This window comes from Strix uralensis, chromosome 18 (genome assembly GCF_047716275.1).
Source record: "Strix uralensis isolate ZFMK-TIS-50842 chromosome 18, bStrUra1, whole genome shotgun sequence".
Taxonomy (NCBI): domain Eukaryota; kingdom Metazoa; phylum Chordata; class Aves; order Strigiformes; family Strigidae; genus Strix; species Strix uralensis.
In genome coordinates, this window is record NC_133989.1 from 13,075,175 (window position 1) to 13,097,841 (window position 22,667).

Here is a 22,667-nt window from a genome sequence, read left to right on the forward strand (position 1 = left end):
AAATTTATTTTTTTAAAAAAAAAATCTGTCTCCTTGCCAGCTGTGGCATGACTTCTATTTCAAGGAGCATTTCGATTCAAGAGCCTAATATTTTAACCTCATTCTCTAAAAACTAGGTTTAAAATCCTTAAACTGTTTCATAAACTCCTGACAACCATCTTCAAATGACTCCAACCTCCCCCACAACAGCACTGAGATTGTTTATGCAGCAAACAGCCAACAACAAGGCACTGTTACCCATCTCCATAATCAAAGTTATTTAAAGCATAATGTTATGTACAAATCTAGCACAGAGCTGTAGGCCAAAATTTTACAAAGTAAAGAGATTTTCAGGTGTTTTAAGTTTTGGGTCTCTGTCTTCAAACATCTTCAAAGGGTCCACATTTCTGATGCAAGCAGTGCTTTTTTGCTAAAGGTAACCTCAATCTGGATATGAAAACCACTTATTCTTAGCCAGCACCTCTAGTATAAAGTCTGCCTGTTCCTCTGCACCTCCAGCAATACCTCAACAGTTTGTAAAACTGCTAAAAAGACAAGCCTCAATTTCTGTTTTTGTTTACAAAGACCTATTGCACTCATTTGTATAAAAGCACAGTTGCTTGCATCATGTTAAAAAGCTTGTACATCCCTGGGTTCTGAACTCAGCAGGAGTCACAACCATTCCAAGTGAAAATTTTGCCAGGTAAAAGAACATCTGGGGAAGAGAGTTCTCCAAAACCATCCGAAATTCTCAGAACTGGCAAATGAAGTGGCCATCCACTGACAGCCCACCACAACTCAGACCGGCACAGTACGACTGCCCAGCGCGCTGGGAAATCACCTGCTACTCAGGCTGAAGGGACGCATTCGCAAGCTTCCTTGATTCAATGGTTTTATTTTTCTTAAGAATACTTCCAGAGGACAGAGAGACACAGACATTTTACAAGTCTTCATATTCAGTTCTTTCTCCGATCCTTTAAGAGAAAAAAAACCAACCTGCACGTTGAATCTTTTTAGTAAGTGCCAACACTGCTCTCGGGTCTGGGTAGGAGATAGTCCCTGCCCCAAAGAGCTTCCACACTAAGGGAGGGAGTAATACAAAGGTGAGTTAACAGGGAAAACAACAAGGAAGGTGACACAGTTTGTCATGCTGCTGGTGCCATACATGGAGTCTGGTACATCCTTTTGTGCTGGCAGTCAGTACGTAGACGCTGAATAGACCACACATTGCACATGACACAACATGTTCTCTCTGCAGGTGTTTGGAAGGGAGAAGGTAAAGAAGAAGCTCTCAAGAAAGTTTTCAAGGCAGTCCTGTGACAAGGAAGGCATTTGTTCTATATAGAAATTTTTGCCTATTTACATACTTTCTTTTTTTTTTTTAAAAAAGAAAATAAAATCATAGTTAACATGCCAAAAACTTATTCATCAAATCAGTTACCTTACAAAAATAAAATTTTCAAACAATGTATTTCTAAAATAAATACCAATAGGGTTGGAAAAAATAAATACATGTATCCAAGCTATCTTGTTAAAACACAAAAAGGTACAGTTCCTTACTGAAAAGTAGCCATGGAGTCCCGATTAAAGCACTTCTCTTACAGTAACACATGAAGACGCGTCCTAAGCATCTTCAGATTCTTAACAGAAGAAATATATGGGACTGTGTTCCTTACAGGAAAGTATAGAGCATTTTCATCTTTGCTGAATGACAGAGGCTAAAAAACGGTGTTCCATGATATACCCCTGCTGAAATTTTCTGGTATTTCCAAGCAGTGAGAGGCTAACATCTTTTCTGTCGTTAGGAAAAAAAAAGTCCCATCTGTGAATTTGATTGTTTATGAACATGTGTGTATAGTCCCCTGATTGAGCAAAAAATTAATCCTTCTTAAAAATACTGAGCTACTCTTCCTCCCCCTCCCCAAACAGCAACTCCTATGTACGGAAACAAGACATTTGAACACAATGCTGCCTACAGAAGGACTGGTACAGCACAGGGAGCCAGGGCAGCTCGGCCTCAGGCAGGAGACTTTTACTGCTTGGGAGCACAAGCTGCACCAGTCTGGGATGGTCCAACATGAAATCAATGTTTCCATGGCAGCCCCTTGCATTTCAAGGGCTAGTTGATTGCCCTGAGCTCCCACTGTCAGGAGTCAGTCTCAGTTTGGCCGGTAGTAGTCACAGTGCTCTAGGTAATAGAAGGCAGGGTACCCTATTCCCCACTCTCATAAGGCAGCCGTACCACTCCAGGAAATCAGTTTTCTTCTTGAAGGTTTCAGTTTTTTGTGGTCCTGTATGTCCTCTTACTTTTTAAATTGTTTTTCTACCTATTTAAAAGGAGCAACATGCCCAGATTAACAACAGTGGTCAAGTAGGCAAAGAATAAAATGTCCACAATGCAAGCTCTACATAGGTTTACAATGTGCTGGTCATGCATAAACCCCTACAGATCCTGGCAGGCATTTAAACATTTAAGTTGATGTAAGATCAAATTGCTAATGAACTGACTGCTGAATGGACTGTAGCCAGCTTGAAATCACTGGTAGGTTCTGCGTCTGATGTCACAAGACTTAAGTCATGTCAAATCAGTGGTCATCTACTTTAACCCTTTTTGCTTTCAAGGAAAGATGCTGCAAGAAAAGAAAACAAAAATTGCTTAGCATATACACAATTAGAAAAATGTTCAACTAGAATGCTTTCAGTCTTTAATTCTAAATTAATTAAATTCTTAGACAGATATCAAAGACCACCCTTCCGAAGCGCTGCTTGTTACTGATATAGCTAAAATAAATCTATGAAATCAAAAAACCACATGCATCCCAAAGCGATATGCTGACTTGGTGCAAAATACCATCTTCTAGTACTTCTGTCCTAACTGCAAGCATAGGAACAATTTCCCCCTGGAAGCAAGCTGCCAGCTTGTAAAAATGCACCCAAAATGACATGTGTTCCCAACAACATATGCATAAATGCTAGGAGTAAGTACATGAAGGACAAGATTTTAACTAATGTATTAACACAGCAGCACTAGTTGCACTGGACCTTTGAACCTCTATGCTCTTAAAGAAAAAGGCCTACAAAAATGTGGAATGAAAACATGAAGGAAGTCCTGCAAAATTTGGAATGAGACATAACTGACCGAGACCATGATCAAGCTGTGGAAGAAAATATTTTCATACAGAATCCTATTCAGTTGAAATTCGTTTTTAACTTGATACAGGAATAAAAATTCTCATATTTCAGGAATCTCTTATTAGCACAAAGATGTATCCTTCAGTAGAAAAAGGGTCTGAATGTCTACAAATTAGCATAAATTTGTGTGTCTTGCAATGACTTGCTTATTCAAAATTTGCATGTATAATTCAAAGCTTTAAACAACAGGAATATTTCTAATTTTTAAACATTTTATAAAGACACCCAAGCCTTCTGGCTGATAAGGATAACTGACCAAGCTGGAAAAGATAATTTTCCTCAAAACCAGCACTATCCTCCAGAGCTTCCATTTATTTTAGGATGAAAGCAATGCTTAGGTCATGCAGCAAAATGAGTTCATCTCTATAAAATTAAAAGGATGGCAATGGTAAAAATTGGGTTCTGATGTAATTTCATAGAATATCTACAACAGTAGTAGTACCACCTTGAAAAACAAGTTCGCTCAGTCGGGTAGGTGGTAGTATTCAAGACAAGCCTTCTTCACTTACAAAAAGCAAGTTTGCCTGAACAAATCATTAAGACACGTTCCCCACCTACCTCGCCCCAAAACTAAGCCCATGGAGAGGTCATATCCTAATGGGATGTTGTGTTGTGTATGGGATGTTACAGCATGTACATATGTGAGTCACAAGGGCAAATTATTCCAGGAGCAGCTTTGATACAACTGGAATATTGGCTCATCTCCTTTTTACATCATACCTGCAGAATGTCTAACAGCAGCTAAAGACTCAGGGGTCTACCCTGCAGGGGTCATTACTGCCTTTGTCAAATGTGTTATAGACAAAAAGGCAGAAAATATTCAGTTACTTAGTAAGTGTATTTATAGATGGTAAGTGTCTGGATAACTGAGATGAATTATCCAAGCTCAACATTAAAAAACCCAACCCTTTCAAATCAATGACATGGACAGATGCCAATGCTGCTGTACACTGTAACCACAGAGGTATGTTCTAAGGTGCTCCATGCACCTCAGTGTTTTTCTTTTTTCCAAAAGCCCCAGGAAGTGAAAGAAAACAAACATCAGATTTTCAGAAAAGTCAAATAACATAACAGATGCGTGAATTGGAAACAGCCATTTTTGCAACACGGCTGCTCATACACGTGAACATATCTCCTGTTTTGCATAGGTCTGATATGCAAGTGCATTTTTTCACTCAGTATTTTGGAAATACTTCACAAATTTAGAATATAAAGCTCAGTAGTTATTAATCTCCCATGGGAAATTCACATGCAAGATCAATTTGGCAATCTTGCCTGTACAGTATTTACATGCAACGTGGTATCAACAGCTCCAGCATAACTAACATTTAGATAATATTTAATACCAATCCAGTTCTCAGAATGACCAGTGAATAGGTCTAGATTGACAGATTCACATGGGACATGGTTGATAAAGGATTGTGACAACTATTAAAAGACACTTGTAAAGAAAAGGTGTGTGTATCACACACAACAGCACTTGCAATAAAGGTTTGAACAAATAGCAGCTGTTCTTTGCCATTTCAAGTTTGAACAGATCAGAGCTGATTTTTTTTCAGTAAACATAATTAATGCTCTAAAAAAGGCTCAGGACTTGCACAAGCATTTGCAAAGCATGCAAAGACTCCTCTAAAATTATTGTGCAAAGTATGACCACTGCCTAGCCATACTGTTGCTCAGAGAAGTGCTACCAAGTGCCTATATTCAAGTGTAAAATGGTTGAAGGCTTCATTTACCAGAGTGGTACACTATTTAGTAACTTTGAGATCATGTCTGTTGGCTGGATAACAGGGAAAAAGCTTTCATGCATCAATTTATTATCCTCTTTCTTTATATTAAAACCACTAAAGACTCAGGGATCTACTCTGCAGGGGTCGTTACTGCCTTTGCCAAATGCGTTAGAAAAAAAGGCAGAGAATTAACAAAACCAAATTCAATTTTGTACCATTAAGTAAACAACACCAAAACATAAACACTTAAAAAGTTCAGATACAAGAGCTGCTAATACAGCAATGGTACCGTTTGGGCTTTATGCCGATTCCGTACCGTTCCTTGCTGGTAAAAATGAGGTGCCAGTTCCAAGAGCCATGCAGATTCAACAGCAGTCACATCTCTCATGTAGTATTTAGTGGTCTGTATGACTTCATTGTAGACTACCCTAGGAGAAGGAAAAAAATAAAAGTGTTTGCTATCAAGCAATCAGGGAGAGAGATGATTAACAGCACATTTAGACAGTTTCCCATACATGCTGCCAGAGGTAGTATTTACTGAGTGACAAGAGAGTCTTTAAGTTACAATAGTCTCTTACCTCTTTCCTGATGGTTGTTCAGAGCACGCTGCATTAAGACAGCCTTTAGACTGCCATTAAAAACACCTTCACATACTACCAGGACATATGGATGCAAGGTATAAAAGAAAGAATATTTCTTATAATAGGGCCAAGGGGGACTCATAACAGATGCTTTGGAAGACAGAATATTAGTTACTCCGTGGTATCATGAGGAAGCATGTCAAAAGCACCGAAACCCCGGACCCATAACAAGTAGGGCACAAATCACAGCATTGACTATCCCTGGTGCCTGTCTGCAGACAAGCAAGGTAAAGATTAGAGGAAGAAATCAGCTCTAACTACTGCCAGAACATCTCCTGCTAAGAGCTTTAGAAACAGCCGGCCATGTGGACTCAATCCCTGCTGCCAGCATGAACAGGTTGCCAGCATGGGTAACCTATTTCTGAAGTCACCCTTCAGTATGGAAAGTAATTTTTACCAAAGCAGCGCAAACCCACGCGCTGAAGGGTTAGTCACCAAAACCATAAGTCATTATCTGCCTTCTATACACAGTAGAGTTGCAAACCCACAAGGTTTGTGGTCTCTCATTGCTTTTGAGAGCAAAATACCAATTAAAGAGGGAAGAGTCCAAAATTCTCTCCTCTGCCAAATGCAGCCCAAGACATATCAACTAATACCCCTAAAGAGAAATCTGAGGAAAAGAATGAGAACACATTTTATATACACCTGTAACAGAGAATTGAAGCTCACAATATAGGATGGGTGCCCATGCAGCAGTAGCACTGAAACTAGGGTTGCTGAGTAAGTTCTTAACGCCTGTCTTACAGGATGCCATGAGTCAGCAGCATCTTTAGGCTGGCGGTGACAATACCACGTGGCCTTGGAAGACAGCTCTGTGCCTGTTCTGCCACACAGGGGTCCAAAAAGAGATTTAAGCCCAGAATCAGTATTCCTAAAAACTCGAGCAATAATGCTGCCACCAACAGCAAAACAGGCTGTGAAGCAAGGCACAGTCTTAAGGCTTTGCCAGTTAAGACTTCCAGCTAGCCTCTACAGGTCTGCTTTTCTGTATGTCTGGAAGTGCCCAAGCCTGGGATCTAAGTTCCACGCTGAGGACTCGTCATCTAAAAGTTGAGCCCTGGAGGAGGTGAGTCCTGGAGTAAAGAATTCTTCCAGTACTCTCCAAGCACTAGACTTTCTTTCTGGATTAATTTCTTCTCAATTTATTCTTCTTACTGTCTGTCACTCTCCCATAACCCAACCTCCTTCAGGATGTTACCTACTGTAAGCTAGAAAATTTCAGAAATATATCTGCAAAGTATTCCTTTACCATTTCAAAAAAAATGTGTTTTATTTTTAATAGCAGTGACAGAAGGTTAAAAAACCTGGCAAAACAGCAGCAAATCAGACTTGTTTCAGTGGTTAAAATTACTTTAGCTACACTCTGCTCAACTCAGCCCTGAAGAACTGGTACAGTTTAGAGCAAGCATGCTGCACTCATTTTTATTTTGTGAGCCAATGTAATTGATGGCCAAGTTCCAATCAGTTACACTCCTGCAGACCCTACACAACAGGGTAGGAGCCCAAATTCAAATATAACAGATGACACCAGTCAACTTTATCCTTTGAAGTGTCAGCAGCAACAGGCAAAGAAGGACAAGAGTCCAAATACTTCAGGTTGATCATGCTGACCTGGTAATTAGAAACACATTTCTAATTGTTATCTGAGCATCTTTGGCACACAAAGGGAATTGTAATATCCCAGCTAATTCCAAAGTACAACAACTTCTTTCCTCTATCTGCTAGACAGGCATAATTTCTCTCAAACTTTCTGCATCATGGATTTGACATGTATGCCCTCTCCTAGCAAACCATTTGCAATTACTGCAGCACCTATTTGACAGGACATTTATTTAATAGGTGTAATAAAATTAAATTAATCCTAGTTCTATCTAGGTACAGAGACCACTCAAAGAGCAATTTGAAGTGCAAAATATGGTGCCTATTAAAAAAGGATCACCTGACTCTGCTTTCTAACTTCTGCAGGATTTTTGACAGTTAAACATCACTCTATTTCCTTGATGTATTTGGATACTGCCTACAAAGAGATGCAAAGGAAATACCAATTGAATTCTGAGGGAACCATGACCTTTTACATCTATTCCTCCACGGATGGAGAAAAGTCATTCATGAAAATGTCTGGATACTGAGGATGTCTTGTAAAATCACAAAGCAAGTGAAAGCAGCTTTAACTTACCAGCGTGGAGGTTTCTCTGCATACAACACTGAAGTGGGGTGGATATGAAGTTCATGGTCATCACGGATAGTCCTTGAAAGCAAGATACTATTTCAGACCATGCGTCTATTTATTGCTTAACATTTGGATCTTTCCATCCCCAGTAAGAATATTTAATAAAAGGCAACAATGAAAGAGCTGGAGCAAATTAAAAAAATTCGCATTTAATGAACAGGCTTTCAGATGAAACCAGACTTAAATCTTGGCCAAAGGAAGAAATGATAATTTAACGTCCTAAACGAGTTCTATCTACATTAAATGAAAAAGTAGTGTTTCAGGCTTTTATTCAGCGCACTGGGAGTGCTACAACACAGACTCTGTACTTGTTTCTATTAACACAAGGTAATTGCTATTAGTAACAGCTTCCTACTATCAATAACTCTGATTATTTATATTTGCCAAAGAGAAGAGATGAACATTGATGCAGTCTGAAGATACAAAAATTCAAATATTTAGTAAATCAAACATTATGTGTTTCTTATTGCAGGTGTCTAGAGAAGCATCTGTTTGTTGATTATACTTAGATAGACGTATCCAGTCAAAGGAGCTTTTAAACTAAGCAAGGGTTGTAATGAAGCTATATACATTTACCTGTAAGCTCCAGTAGAGTGGAATTTAGCTGCATTAGCAAAGAATCCAGAAACTATGCATCTCAAAACGGGATCCGGATCACCTGAAGAAAATAATTTTTATGTAAAATGAGTCAACGAAATGGTAAAAATCCCTAAAATACCACTTAATCATTTCAGACAACTTTTCACACTGCATCAGGCTTTGATAGCAAAGGCTTGAAGGCAGACAAACCCTGCAATCTATTTTGACTTCAATTTCACAGCAAATCAAAATTACCGTGTAAGAAACTACTGTTGCCACTGGTGTCTCCATGAAGATAGTTTCACAGTCCTTAAAGCAACCTTGTGTGACAGCTAAGCACGGAAGTCTGATTTTTCAGAGCAGTTAGAGACAAGTGCTGAGAAGCAGTCACGGCATCCATGCACACACAGCACAGCCGGAAATCAGATCCCAATGACTGTACATCATTTTGAACATACTAGAAAAACAGCTTTTTGAAGAATCAAAAGAGGAACAAGGTGACCTATTTATGACTTTCTTTGTAAGTCTGTCCATTAAATATATAAAATCAGTGGTGATAATCTCGTACTAGAAAACTTAACTAATGAAGACTGGACTAAATGTTAATTTCAAAAACGGGCTAAAATGCTCTTCCACAGTCATTTTTAGGAAAAAGAAAAAAATGGTTTTAATTAACATTATTTTTAGGCCAGGGAGAAAATACTTCAAAGGCTTCAAGAAATGCAGGAAGCAGACTGACAATTTGGAGACTACCTTTAATATGTATTGGAAAACACATTAAAAAAAAATATAATTTCACCTTCACTGGACTTCTTTGGCACTTTAAAGCGGACGAGAAGCTTTTTCAGCTGCTCTCTTACAACAGAAGCTCTGACAAGCCCTTTGTAGTTCAGAAAGTGTTCCTGACACCACTGAGAGCTCTTGCTGTGCTGTACAGTGAGAAGAATAGAAAAAAATTACAATGAAATACCATCAGCAAAACAAAACCCAGTCTCTTGGATCACATAGCCTTGTTCTGTTTTTCTTCTGTCTCCTACAACATATTTATTGTGGTTTTCCCTGAAAATTACCTATTTACATAGCAACTAACAAGGGTATGTAACACCAGCAACTACAAGACATGTTTCAAACAACATTTAAATAGCAGTAGAACAAATGCCATGGGATATTTTCATAGATATGTGCTTCATTTCTTCATATGTGGTGAAAGAGAATAGCATCAGTCGTTCCATTTTCACACACAAGAGCACCATATCATAAACTAGTCTGTTTTCAATCTCAAAATGTAAACAACTTTTTCTGTACACTGTTTTCACTCGTCTTCTCTATGCAAAGAACTATTCCACCAGAAGCCAGCACTTACTCCAAGAGCCTCTGCATTTGGCTCTTTCTATAAGAATTAGGTGGATATAAAATTTAAACAGCAAAATTTCAGTTGGTACCTGACTGATTGCTTTGGTGTTGGGGAGAGGGAAGTCGTCTTTTAAACACTGGAGTGGTTATACTGCTTCAACTCAACACTGCTGCAAATATATTATTACAGAAGTGCTTTATACCAGCAAAATATACTTCTCCCAAATAGGTACAGCACTTCAAAACAATTAAGTAAAACCTCAGCTTACAGAGTATTAAGATCGGTGTTAAACCTTAGGGTAAATATGTAAGGTCACTGAAAAAGAGGATATGATGATCAATGAGGCAATTTTTAAAAAAGACTGCTAGATTTAGATGCAGTTTATAAACAGTGAAACTGATACATCTATAGAAAAGATGAGAGAATATTAATTTCAGATTCCTATTTTTCCTAGGCCCTTTCAAAAATCCCAGTCTCCTTGAAAATACAGCTGTCCACCCGTAAGACTTCCATGCTGTGCCCAAACCAAATTCTTTCTATTCCCTGTTCAGAAAAACTACAGAAGGTCTGTGGCAAAATATGACCAGAAAATATTTTAAAGCAGATCTATCACTTAATAGACTTGGTAAGTCCTCAGCTTTGAGGATGCTATATCCAGAACTTCCAAAGTCAGAACTGAGGACCTCAGTGTTTCCCATTCCTGCAAATCCACATACACTTGAACTGACTTACTTTGACAAAGGCTTCATAAACATTAAGCATAGTAAGATGATCACCTTCTTCCACAGCAAACTTTCTGTGTTGCCTGGCCTGGAGAAGAAGAAATATATTTTTATAGGCAGACTGATTTTTGCAAAAATCATGTCCAATACACTCAGTTCCCATCATCTCCATATTTCCTGGTGACTATCAAAGTTCTTACCATACAGGGTAGTTCCTCTAGGCAACAGCAATATTTTACTAGCCCAACTATATTCAGGACCACTTCTAAAACTGAAATCAGAAAAATGAACTTAAAATGAACCCCCCAAATCCAAGAATGGGATGTATTAAAATTAGGCTCCTGCTACCTATTAAGAATTTGCTACATCCCAATACTTTCTTTTTTGTTCCTCTTGAAAGGAAGTGGTGTTCGGGGAGGTTTGGTTTATCTGGCAAACTCTTACTCTTGGTTTATAACCTTCCATGTTTCTGGTCCTCAGAAGGAGGCTTTTAACACTAGTAAAGGACTCTAAGATTCCCACCGTTACTGTTTCTTCTTTTACCTATAACCAATAAGTACAGTTCAATACCTTGCTCCATTTTCATACAAACTTGCAGTCTGTAGTGGGTATCTCTAAAAAAGTTGGCAGAAATCCAGAAATGTGGAACTAACAAAAAGAAAATGAGACACGATTGAACTTACAGCCTGAGCTTTTTGATTTGGAGGGATCACAAAAATGTTTTGAATCTGCATCATGGCAGCAATTGTCAAAATCTCCTGGGAGCAGCCAAAATTTCCTGAGGAGTAAATAGAGAAATTCAGTAAAGGAAATCTTCCATTCAACTTATCACCATATAGAATAAAAAGGGAAAGAAGCAGAATATATTTTTATAGTATATAAAACCAAAATACTGAAACTCCTGAATTTTTTTAGTATAACAGTAAATGTTTTTACTAGAAAACTTAAGACAAATGCATTAGACTTAGAGAGGTCCATGAGTTTAACCAATTCTTTTCACTAAACACCATACCAAGATGAAGCATACAATTGGTTTCAAGTTTAGCAAATATTTTATACTACACTACAAGAGGCAGTGTCCTCATCACAAGACTATACAGAAAATCTGATTTTTTTTTTTTCTCCTACCTGATTCCAGAAGCATCTTTGCAAACATAGGATTCAAAGGAAACTCTGCTATTCTCATTCCAAGAGGCTCTGTTAAACGGCAGTGCATATCCAAACCTGCAGCATATTAATAAATGTAGCTGTGATACAGGAAAAATAGCACAGCAAGTCTTCATTAAGAATTTAATGTGTACTAAAGAGCAGAATTATGAGCTAAAATATAGCAAATGCTATAGTTGCTAAAGAGAGTTGCTGAATGTATATGAAACTAAGCTTAAAGGCACTCCTTAATATCCATTTACTCTCCCACCAGTCACCGGTTTGTTGGGTTTTTTTTCCCCCAAACATACTTGAACACACAAGTTTCTTCATTTTGACCAAGTTTCATTGCTAGTGCCAACGATTTAGAAAACCTGCAGTCAGTGTCAATGCAATGGCCAGAGTGTCTATTAGCTGTTAGACTTATGAATCTCCTTTTTAAATATTTAGCAACATCTTTGTTCATGGGGGCCGGAAGCAGAAGGAGTCCCGATGAGAATTAAAAAGGGCATAATTATGGAACAGGCATAACTGTAGAAACAGGAAGCACTGCTGGGTGGGGGGGGCTAGGGTGTAATTATTCTGAGTCACATCTCCTTAGGTCACAGAGAAAAATAATTTAACTTTAATATAATCTAAACTAGAGATGTACAGCTGATGATTCTTTACGGTTTAGTCTGCCTCATGCATCAATAACTGAACTGTCAGCCACGTTCCAGCGGTAACGTTTTTACTGGAGATTGTACAGGAGGTAGGCACGACAGCTTGCTTTTCAATTCCCAGTTATCACTGAGCAACCCTGCACATTTACCAGTTTAGTTGTATGGCTGCCTACAGTCAAACACCTGCAGTAAGGTTTACCCATGCAAACCACCAGGCCATATTCTAATCCAGAGCACTACGCGGAAATTTCAGGGAACGATTTAAATGGAAAAGCATTTCCTTTGCAAGAGGACATAGGAAGTATAATAATAATAATAAAAAAAAGAATACAGACACAGGAAACAATAAGAAGAAAAGAGCTTGCTAAGAAAAGCAGCAAAGAGTGAGAATTGAAAGAGAAAACTGCAAGTGAGCCAAGTTGTATGAGGTACGACAAGGAGGCAGAGCACAAGAGACAAGCTACACAACAAGGGACTAACAAGAGCCCAATAATAGGACTTTGGGGAGCTGTAGATTGCATGAATAACCACAGCAGAGTGGACTGAGGAAATACAACTGCAGCCCACGCATTATATAAACATATTATTTGTCAAACTGTGTGGTGGCCAAAAACCACAGTTGTATTTCATCCATATTTCACAGAGAAAAGCAAAACCGCAAATCAAGGCAAGGAATGAGATCTCCTATAACTCATGTCAGCATATCTAAAACCACAGATACCTCTATCAAGTGTTTACTTTCCTTTATGATTTGTTATGATCTCACTTACTACGACAATGGTGAGTGAATACTCACCACACCCCTACACCGTTCAACAAAACTTAACAGGCATTTCACGGAATGTCACAATATTTTCCTCAGAAATGCGTAAAAAAGGCAGCTTATGTGAAAAAATGAAAGAATATATTTAAACATAAAGTCACAGAAACTGCAAAATTAAGGTATGATAGCTTTCATTTGACCAGTGCAATTTGAAAAGTTTAAGTGCCACCACAATTAATAGCTTAGAATACACTTTCATCTCTAGAAAGATAACTGCATTCCTAAGTAGGAAAAAGGGGAAATTACCACCTTTTTAACTTTCTACAGGTGCATCAAGCCAAAAATCCTTTAGCTTCTGCTGAATCCTAGAAATCTTAATGCAATTTTGCACACATATATATATATATACACACACAGCTTGTTCACAGATGTCTTTGTAGCAGTAAGCCTGAATATATCCCAAAAGGCCTGCAATGGATACTAATTTGGAATAGGTAAAAATTTCCTTGAAATAATCTTGGAAGCAATCACTGTATCTATATATACTTATAGGAAATTGGAGATCTTAGAAAAAGATATTACAAAGATTTTTATTAAACATGCTCACGAGAGTTTATTCAAGTACTGTTGGCACTAAAAAGTTTCAAGTAACAACCACTTGTATGTGATGGGCTGAGGGATTAAAAGACTATTTCAAATTTAGGTAGAGCAGTGGTTTCTGATAGGTGACAACCAACAAATCTTCAACAAAATCTGGATCTGAAATAAAGCTAAAAATAAAGCCACTTTTTACCTGCTTATTTACCTCCTAAATTATGCTTAAGAACAATAAACTCGAACTGACAACTCAGACTTCCAAAGGGGCATTGAAAGAGAAGGCTGAGAAGGGATACTCCTGATGTAATCAGTTTGCGTCACTGTAAAAATAATCAGTCTAAAACCAGTGATGTGTTTATTCAACAGAACTATCTCAACCTTAAGAGTGTCTGCTCTGCACAAGTTTCTCTGTTGGCACCGCACTGGCACAATAGGGTCCTGACCCTAAACTGCACATTTGCATGCTATTACAATGCAAATGATGAAATACATGTTCATACTTGCATGAGAAAAATTTAATCCTTACTGCACTTGCAAATGCTTGGGCAGCTTCACCTCTGCAACTTATATGAAATCTCCATTAAAAAAAACACCTAAAACCTTAAACCAGCAAAAATTGAAGAGCGAATCCGTATATCACACACATGCACACATTTCTTTCTACCTTAAACACCAACGTCAGCACTTCTCTGCTTTGCTACAAAAGCTGGGCAGCCAAGAGAGTAACAGCTCTGTACTTTTCTGTGAATCTACCACGAGCATAACACTTTTGCCAAAACATCAAACAGCTAATCAGTGAGTTTATTGACCTTTCCTCTCCATTTCCCTAAGGTGGTTTTGGCTGTGAATTCATCCTTGCAACATGCTTCTGAGCCACTGTGAAGGTCCTTGTTCCAAGCTTGAAAAGCTTGCCAAGAACCAAGTGCCTCAAGTGAAACCCTCCTTTACAAGATGGAACAGAATCAGCACAGAGCAAAATTGTGGCCAGACTTACAGCTCCATGAGAATAAGAAGATTTTTGATTACATGTTCTTGTGTCAAGTTTCTGCTTTGTTTAAGTTTGCTGCATTCAAAAGGATTAAATAGCTGTCAAAAAGACCAACAATATAACAGTTCTTCCTATAAACAAAATTAGACAGCATACATTCCACTCACCACAATAAAAAGAAATTGAAAACTATGTATAAAAACATTACTACAGTGTGATTTGAGTGTTAAAGGTATCCAACAGCGGCTAACGAATAAAGCCAAAACGAACACATTTAGAATCCTATAATCATCGAATATCTCAAGTTAGAAGGGACCCACCCATAAGGATCAGTGGGTCCAACTCCCTGCTCCTTGCAGGACTACCTAAAACTGAACCATATGACTGAGTGTTGGTCAGACTCTCTACTGAATTTGAGAACAAGCTGTGATTAGTAATTCAGAGAACATAATAGAAAAAGATATTCTATTAAGTAGCTAAGTAGTAGAAAAGTACTTTGAATGATGTGATCTGTTAGACTAGCTTTTTCTCAGGGTCTGTTAGACTAGCTTTTTCTTCTTTTCATTAGAAGTTTGTGTGTTTCTGTTCCTTTGTCCATAATCAAAAAGTTCAAGACTGAAACTAGAGCAGACTCTCTTTGCGAGCTGCATGCAAATGAGCTCCTATGCATTTAAAAGCATGAAAAGCCAGCAGGCTGTGCACTGAAACACAGACACCGAGTGTGAGAAACATAGTTCCAATTCATCCAGGAGGAAATGTGCTGCCTTTAGGAATGATCAGGGGTGGTTTTTTTAGTGGTTGCATCATGTATTCACAGCTAACAGAATCAGAACAATTTGACTTGCTACAGGTTTGAACTTTGTCCCAACTGCTGGCCCAACACTACTTTAACAGCACTGCACTACTTAAGGTGCAGTCTTTTACTCATAGGCCATACTACATTCAGAGCAGAGACACAGACCAGATCTCATTTTTAAAATTATATGTAGATTAGCTCTTAATAACTTTTGTCAGTCATACCTTCAAAATCTTATCAATGTGAAAACTAATGTGTGACACTTGCTTTGCTAAGCCATCGGGAAGGACGCTCTCTGTTGGGTTTAATTCTAGCATCCAGTGACTGGCCTCTCCCAGATTCAAGCATCAGATTTTACTCACAGTGTTTAGGCAGAGTTCCTGCACACACGTCAAGATCAGATAATGAATGTAACACGCTAACAGAAAAATTTAAAATACATACACTATGCTCTTTAAAGTCTGACCAAGGAATAAATGAAGCAGCAATTATATTAAGGTTGCTAAATTCTAGGTTATTACAATCAGTCTGATTGTGAAAGAGATGTCAAGCCTTTACTTTCAATTTTACATGATTCCAGCAACTGGCACAGTAACACAAAATGAAAGATCACCACACTAAAAGCTTGGGTATCTAACAACTTATCTAATTAGATGCTGGTAAATTTAGTGTCTAACTCATGTACTGGTCTAATTAGCATCTGAACTTCATTTGTACTGTCATACCACTCTGTAAGGACTGAAGAAACACAAACAGAGGATCTGCCTGAGAGAATCAAGCCAACACCCTCATCAGCTCAGAGCCCTGTTCCTAGCAAGGACAAACAGCTTGTTCCTCCCATGAAGGTGCAAGGAAATACACAGCAGACAGCTATAGAATACACATTTGCCCAATCTATACAGTTAAATTCTACTTTATACTCTATGCAATAGATTTCTAGTTCCTCCCAGAAAGCTATTGCTGCCTTTTGCTTGCTTACCTGTCTAAAATAACCAGAGGAAAAGGAAGTAAATTCAGAGGAGACCGAGTTACACCTTAAAAACACACCAACAAAAAGCTTCTACCAGTCAAGGCTGCATTTTCTCCTTCTCAAAGCACAGTTCTCAAATGCAAGTTTGATTAACATCCATCCAATCAGCAAATCCAAATTAACATTTTTTTTCATAACTCCCGTAACGTAGCTATAAATAAAGCAAAGCATAATATTCTCACCTCCTAAAGCATACAGCAATTCTAAAGCTTGCACCATTGACTGTGCAGGAGGTGGCTGTGAAGAAAAAATGTGCATTGTTTAAAGTTATCATCATAAAACACACAAGTTTTTATAAAAATTCATAGATGTTCCTCTTTTGCAAAATCCTTAAACTCTAACTACCTACCTTTCTATTAATGCAAAATGAAGAAAAAGCTCTCAGACTCTTCCTATCACCCTTCCACTGACCACCAGGACTGCAAGTCAAAACCATCTCAACGGGCTCAGCATCATCACTAGATGCTCTCAAGATTCGAGCTAGAACAGACGCACTTGCTTTGTCCAACAGTGATGCCAGCGGTGATCAGAACAATTACTTAACTTCCTCTTCTAACGCCACCATTAGTTTTTCACATCAATACAAGAGTAGGTAGAAACCTTACAGAAAGCAAAATCTAAAAATTGGCACTGCTCTTTTTAACAAGACAGACAAGCACAGGTTTAGTTCTGTAGATATCAATTTTTTTTTTCCTTTTTTCTTCAAAAATTCAATACAAAGGGACTACAGTTACAGTTTTGCAGAATTTCAGAGTTTGTCTTTCTAGGCCTTTCTTGAATTCTCAACACTTCTAACAGCAAACTCTAGAATGCTGTTATTAGAAAGTCATTGTTTCTAAGGTGTCACACACTACTTGCACTAGTTGATTCCCAAAAACATACTTTGCTGCCTGACAGTGGACAAGGAGCTTTCCAAATTAACAGGGCGATGGTTACTGGTTAATGGTTCTGTGGGTTATCAACATGTCATCTACTGACCTTTCTTCACACTAAGGAAAGATAACAGACTTTACAGCCTAGGACTCACCGAAAGAAAGGGGAACCTAAGCACATTGTCAATTCCCAAAGCCTTCAGCTGCAAGATGACAGGGGCAAGGTTACTGCGCTGCATCTCGGGAACAGTGGACTTCGGCAACTTCTCAAAGTCCTCCTCTGTTGTAGGAGAAAACAAAGCAATTTGGGACTGAGTTTCAACTCCCACTCTACGCAGTCAACATTATAGAATCACACCCATTTCAACTTAAAATGATCAAGTATGAATACTTAACAGGTGTTAAAAGAACTCTAAGTCAAAGACGATCTTTCTCCAACTACTGTATTTTAAGATACTTTCATTTAAATAGAAGATTCAATGTTTGTAGCTACACTGCTGATTCTGTAGTTGACCCACCCACATTTCAATTTGAAATGTTATAAATTATTCACAGAAATCTGGAAATGCTTTATTTCTCTTCTCTTTAATATTTTTAATCAGAAAATAAAAGGCAGGATGCAACACTACAAAAAAAGCCATTTTTTTAAAGAAGGGACATGGAAAAGTTCAAAACCATCATGCTTTCAGTTTAAGAACACTATTTTTAGTAGCTACTCAAACAAAAGGAAGTTTAAAAAGTGCATTTAAAATAAACACTAAGGACTGATAAACAATTTATTTAACAATGCCTTTTTAAAAGCATGCTCGCTATAAAGTCTAAGTCTGGAAAAATACTTCATATAAGGACAAAATTCCTGCACCTTCCATTAACCAACACTTCTGTAGTAAAGAAAAAGGCACACACATCCCTATGTTGGTCTAAAACTCCAAATCAAGACAAGAAATACATTATTTTCACCTGAATTATTTTCATTTCTAGACAGAACCCTCTTCTATCTCTGGTCTATCTCAGACCTTCCCCAAGACAAAGATAGCGTACATTTTCTCTACTTTTGTCCACTCAGTACACTTTTTTCTTCTCTTTTTTTTCTCCTTTAAAATGTTTCTTAAAGAACTCATTAGGCCAGCTCCTGAGCGTACAAAAATACCTCAGTGTAGTCATGGTTTCTCCAGTAAAATACTTAAAAAGCAATGTAAGCTTGATATATTAAGCAGGAGACATTCACTCCTGATTCTTACTGAACACAGAAATTTAGATAATAAATCATGTCTTTGTTTAACATGGCAACTGCTGGCAAGCACACACACATTTTAAAAGAATATGCTTCATCTCTCCAAGTCTCAAAGCTCCAGTAAAACTAGTGGGAACCTGAGACACATCAGGAATGGCAGTGCTCAACTGCAATGCCTTTCCTCATTAAATAGATGAGAGCAGAGACAGTTGGATTGTGGCTTTCTGAACACTGCTAGGTGGCCATCAGATTTATTTGTAACAGTAATTTTTGTACAGTGCCAAGGTCATTGATTCAAGAGAAGCATTTGGGGTTGGCATCTATTCCTCTGAAAAAGGGGACACAAAGAAGTTTTCCCTCAGTTATCTAAAGGATTTCCAGAGTCCTTTGTTAGATGCACGGTCTAAAGGAGACTTGTCACAGAAGAGATCATCATAGGTAAGTATTAAATTGAAGCAACTGCTCAGAAACCAAGATCATAAAACTTCGTAGTAGACTCACCAGAACTGCATTAACATTACAGGTTTGCAATTGCTGACAATCTTGTAGCACCTACCCTGCTCAGTTTGTGTTTCTGTTTCATAAAAGGCTGCAGTGTCCAATGCTTAGCACATATGAACAATGTAAATAAAATAAGCCAGAGGAATAATGAAGGGAAATTTCTCTCTCTCACTGAGAGGAAAAATATACAGGTCTTTTGTTCTTTATCTAATACTAAAACCACTGTAAAACAAAATGCAAGTCACCCCAGCAAGTTCACCTTCCCTACACATCAAATTACTGACCTGTATAAAGTCTGTAACATTTTCCAGAGCGGTTCCGTCCTGCACGCCCTGCTCTCTGATTAGCCGAAGCTTTAGATACTGGTACCACCACAAGGCATTCGATGGCTGTTTTGGGGTTATAGGCCCGAAGCTTCACAAAACCACAATCGATTACGAATGCAATTCCGTGAATTGTGATGGAGGTCTCAGCAATGTTGGTGGCTACTATCACCTATAGATACAGACACAGTGAGGATACTGTGAACTCTTCCATCTCAGTTACACTATCAAACCCTAGCATCAGTGCACCAGGACTCCAACACAAGCCACTTGAAAGATCTCAGATATGACAGTTCCAGTAAACACACTCTACTAGAGTACAAAAGGATGCAGTACATGCAGCAGAAAGAGCTTGTCAGCTTAAAACAAGCCCAGTTTTTACAGTTTCACAGTCATTTTCTTATTCAAATTTATTCTCTCTTCATAAAAGTAGAACTCGGCAGAGAAAAACATTAACTGACTGTAAATCAAATGTTCTTACGTAGTGAAGTGAAAATATTTTCTTTCTGCTTCTCAGTTATACTGAACTGTTACTTGTAACACTGGAATGGGGCAGGGGATAGCAGAGAAGCAGAGTTGATTAGGTGTTCTTCATTCACTATTCCTGCAGAGATATATGTGTGTCCTAAAATGTTAAAAAATAATTGTTCCTAGACTACAGAGGGAAATTTAATCCTTATTTCACCTGAAATTAAAAAAGTAAATCTTGGAAGTTAATTGACTAATGTCATATCCTGGAGAGAAAAGAAGTATTTACACTCAGCATTCTCCAACACCAGATGAACGATTTTACTTGTTAAGACTCTAGCAGGCACAAGAATTATAACAAGTCATCCCTGCATAATTCTGTCAGCTTATCTCAGCTCCAACACAGGCTCTGCCTACACAGAAAGCGCTAATCATGACCAATTATATAGTTCAGCTATTTAATGTCACAGAACAAGACTTGCAGAAGTCAAAACAAAGATTTTTTTTTTCTACTAAAATCAAGCAAGCTTTAACTTCTTTCTTAGGTGAAGATACAGCACTTTCCCAGTCTGTCACTAATTTTTCCATTATTGGTGGAAACCAGCCATAGACCTTTAGACCACAAAAAGAAAAATAAAACCAGGTAAAAGTAGAGCACTTCGGAGTGTAAGGAACTATAACTGCACATAGACAAATACAAGGCTGTATGAAGACTTAAAAATTGAGAAGTCGATGAGGTAAACAGGAGAGTTAGAACTGACATGTCTAGGACTGATCAAAGATGAAAAGGGAAGCCAGAAAACATGTTCTTGGTTCACAGTCTGAAAACTGACAGGCAGCGTTAGGAGGTGGTAAGTGTCTGCAATAGTCTCGTGATGTGAACTCAATACATACAATCTGTGTAATGCAGACACCCTTCTGGGTGGTAGAAATTGAGACATAGGCAACATGTTGCCTTACCTTCCTGACGCTGCGAGAAACTCTCTCAAACACTTTCATTTGCTCAGGAGAAGGCAGCCCAGCATACATGGGGAGAACACGGAGGTGCTTTTTCATTCCAGTGCGAGACAGGGCCCGAGCCTGTTCTATGAGCATAGAAACAACAGTCTCGACTTCTTCCTAGAGCCAGAGCAAGAGAAAGGATCGAGTGAGAGAGGTTTCACTTCAATATCACATAGCTGTTACTTATATACAAAAAAATGCATCAAATTAACCCACATATAATTTTAGTTGTTCAAACTCCGGGATCTTTTGACTAGCTCCCTCAGTTCTGTAATATTCTTACAGAAATCACTATTCATACTAAATATATATGTAAATATTTATATTCATTGTTACTTAAGACAATGTCACAAATAGATGAGAAAAATCACAAGGGAAGGACTGAACAAAGTTCAGGAGGAAGCAGGTGTACCTTCCTGTGTATCTCAACTTGTGAGTGCAAAATGGGAGGCCAATCTATTTTGACTGTAGAATGCTGTAGGTCTTGATCAGGATTGACACAGTATTAACATCTATTGCTCAACTTCACATTTAATCTCAGATATCAGCTGTGGCATCTCACTCTTAAAAAACACAGGCAACAAAATGTTCAGATGCAGATACACAATTCACTCCTTCAAAGTCAAATCAATAACGGGGATGAAGAATTTATTCTGAAAATATGCAAGATGTTATTGAAGCTTTTCAAGGTAACTCCTCAGTGGAAAAATTGTAAGTTACTTCCCATTTACTCTTCTTGGCTGCAAAGTGAGCTGACAGGCATAAATACAGCACAAGGGACAAGTAAATTTTTATCCCACAGCAATTTGCTTTTCTGTCAAAGACTTCAGATGTTAAGCATAATAAATGTAAATTCCATTTGCCTTAGCTAATAATGATGACTCACTGTCAGCTTCATAGGTGTGACTAGCACCAAAAAACCCACATACTGTTCCAGTTATTAACAAGGCCAAAAGCATACAGCATTAAATGAGAAAAACTATCATCTATCACTAGCTTTGATAAATCCAGACCACAATTACTTTTTCTAAAAGTCTTTCGGACTGGCCTAATTCTGCTCCCACCAATGCAGAAATATTTGTCATCTTTAATGAGATTAAAGTAAGCACAGCTAAGGAAAGCAAGGGACTGAGGTGGCTTCACAAAGTCCCCACATACAGCACTGTAAAGCAAAAAAAAAAAAAAAAATCTTATGTCTATACCTGGCCAGTTAAAAATGCCAATATATCACCATCATTCTCCATCTGGTGAATTTTCATTGCAGTTTCCACAGTTGATTTTATATAGTCTGGAACAGGACTACGGGGAGAGAAAATAGCAGAGACATTAGCAGAAAAATAGGTCCAGACTCCTCACTTCCATACAGAACAAATAGAGCGCTAGCTTTGTATCAGCCATACCACATTTAGTCCACGATGCATCCTTGGGAATCAGTCTTCAGCAATTAATTTGTTTCCTTTACACTACAGTAAGCTTAAAAACACTTCTGTTGCTGTAAGCAATATCCAAATGTTTCCCAAATTGAATGTTACACCTCCTTACCATTGGTCTGGAATTTCTGAGCTCCAGCCTAGACAAAACAACACCAGTTGTACACTCTCCTAATCACCACTGACCAGATCAAACAGGAACACACCTCTGGATGTAAAAGATGTCCACTGGAAACGTCCTCCCCTCAACAGTAAGGATCACACTGGTATCTTTGCTGGGGTCACCGCTCTCATTTTGATTAAAGAAATCCCTGAATTTCTACATTAAAATAAAAACAAACACTTTCAGTTTGATACTTCAAAGAATTGCGGGAGAAACCTAAAGACACGAAGTTCAATTACTACTGCTTGGATGTTTTTGTCATAAA

At 38.1% G+C, this 22,667-nt stretch overlaps 1 protein-coding gene across 2 annotated transcripts in view; it reads right to left on the minus strand.

Moving 5' to 3' along the window:
- Positions 1-854: 854 nt before the first annotated feature.
- The window catches only part of DHX35 (DEAH-box helicase 35), a 32,512-nt gene continuing 10,699 nt past the window's right edge, over positions 855-22,667 (minus strand). Inside the window, exons 9-22 of one of the 2 annotated variants that reach the window (XM_074888023.1) lie at positions 22,446-22,558; positions 22,012-22,108; positions 20,768-20,926; positions 19,301-19,511; positions 17,437-17,561; positions 16,592-16,646; positions 11,556-11,651; positions 11,111-11,205; positions 10,438-10,515; positions 9,151-9,280; positions 8,349-8,430; positions 7,719-7,790; positions 5,218-5,329; positions 855-2,609 (exon numbers count right to left, since the gene is read on the minus strand). In XM_074888023.1, coding sequence (XP_074744124.1) covers positions 2,565-2,609; positions 5,218-5,329; positions 7,719-7,790; positions 8,349-8,430; positions 9,151-9,280; positions 10,438-10,515; positions 11,111-11,205; positions 11,556-11,651; positions 16,592-16,646; positions 17,437-17,561; positions 19,301-19,511; positions 20,768-20,926; positions 22,012-22,108; positions 22,446-22,558 — 1,470 coding nt within the window. In that variant the 3' untranslated portion in view covers positions 855-2,564. Of the gene's footprint in view, positions 2,610-5,190; positions 5,330-7,718; positions 7,791-8,348; positions 8,431-9,150; positions 9,281-10,437; positions 10,516-11,110; positions 11,206-11,555; positions 11,652-16,591; positions 16,647-17,436; positions 17,562-19,300; positions 19,512-20,767; positions 20,927-22,011; positions 22,109-22,445; positions 22,559-22,667 lie in introns of both variants that reach the window. The other variant, XM_074888022.1, reaches the window with a different exon arrangement.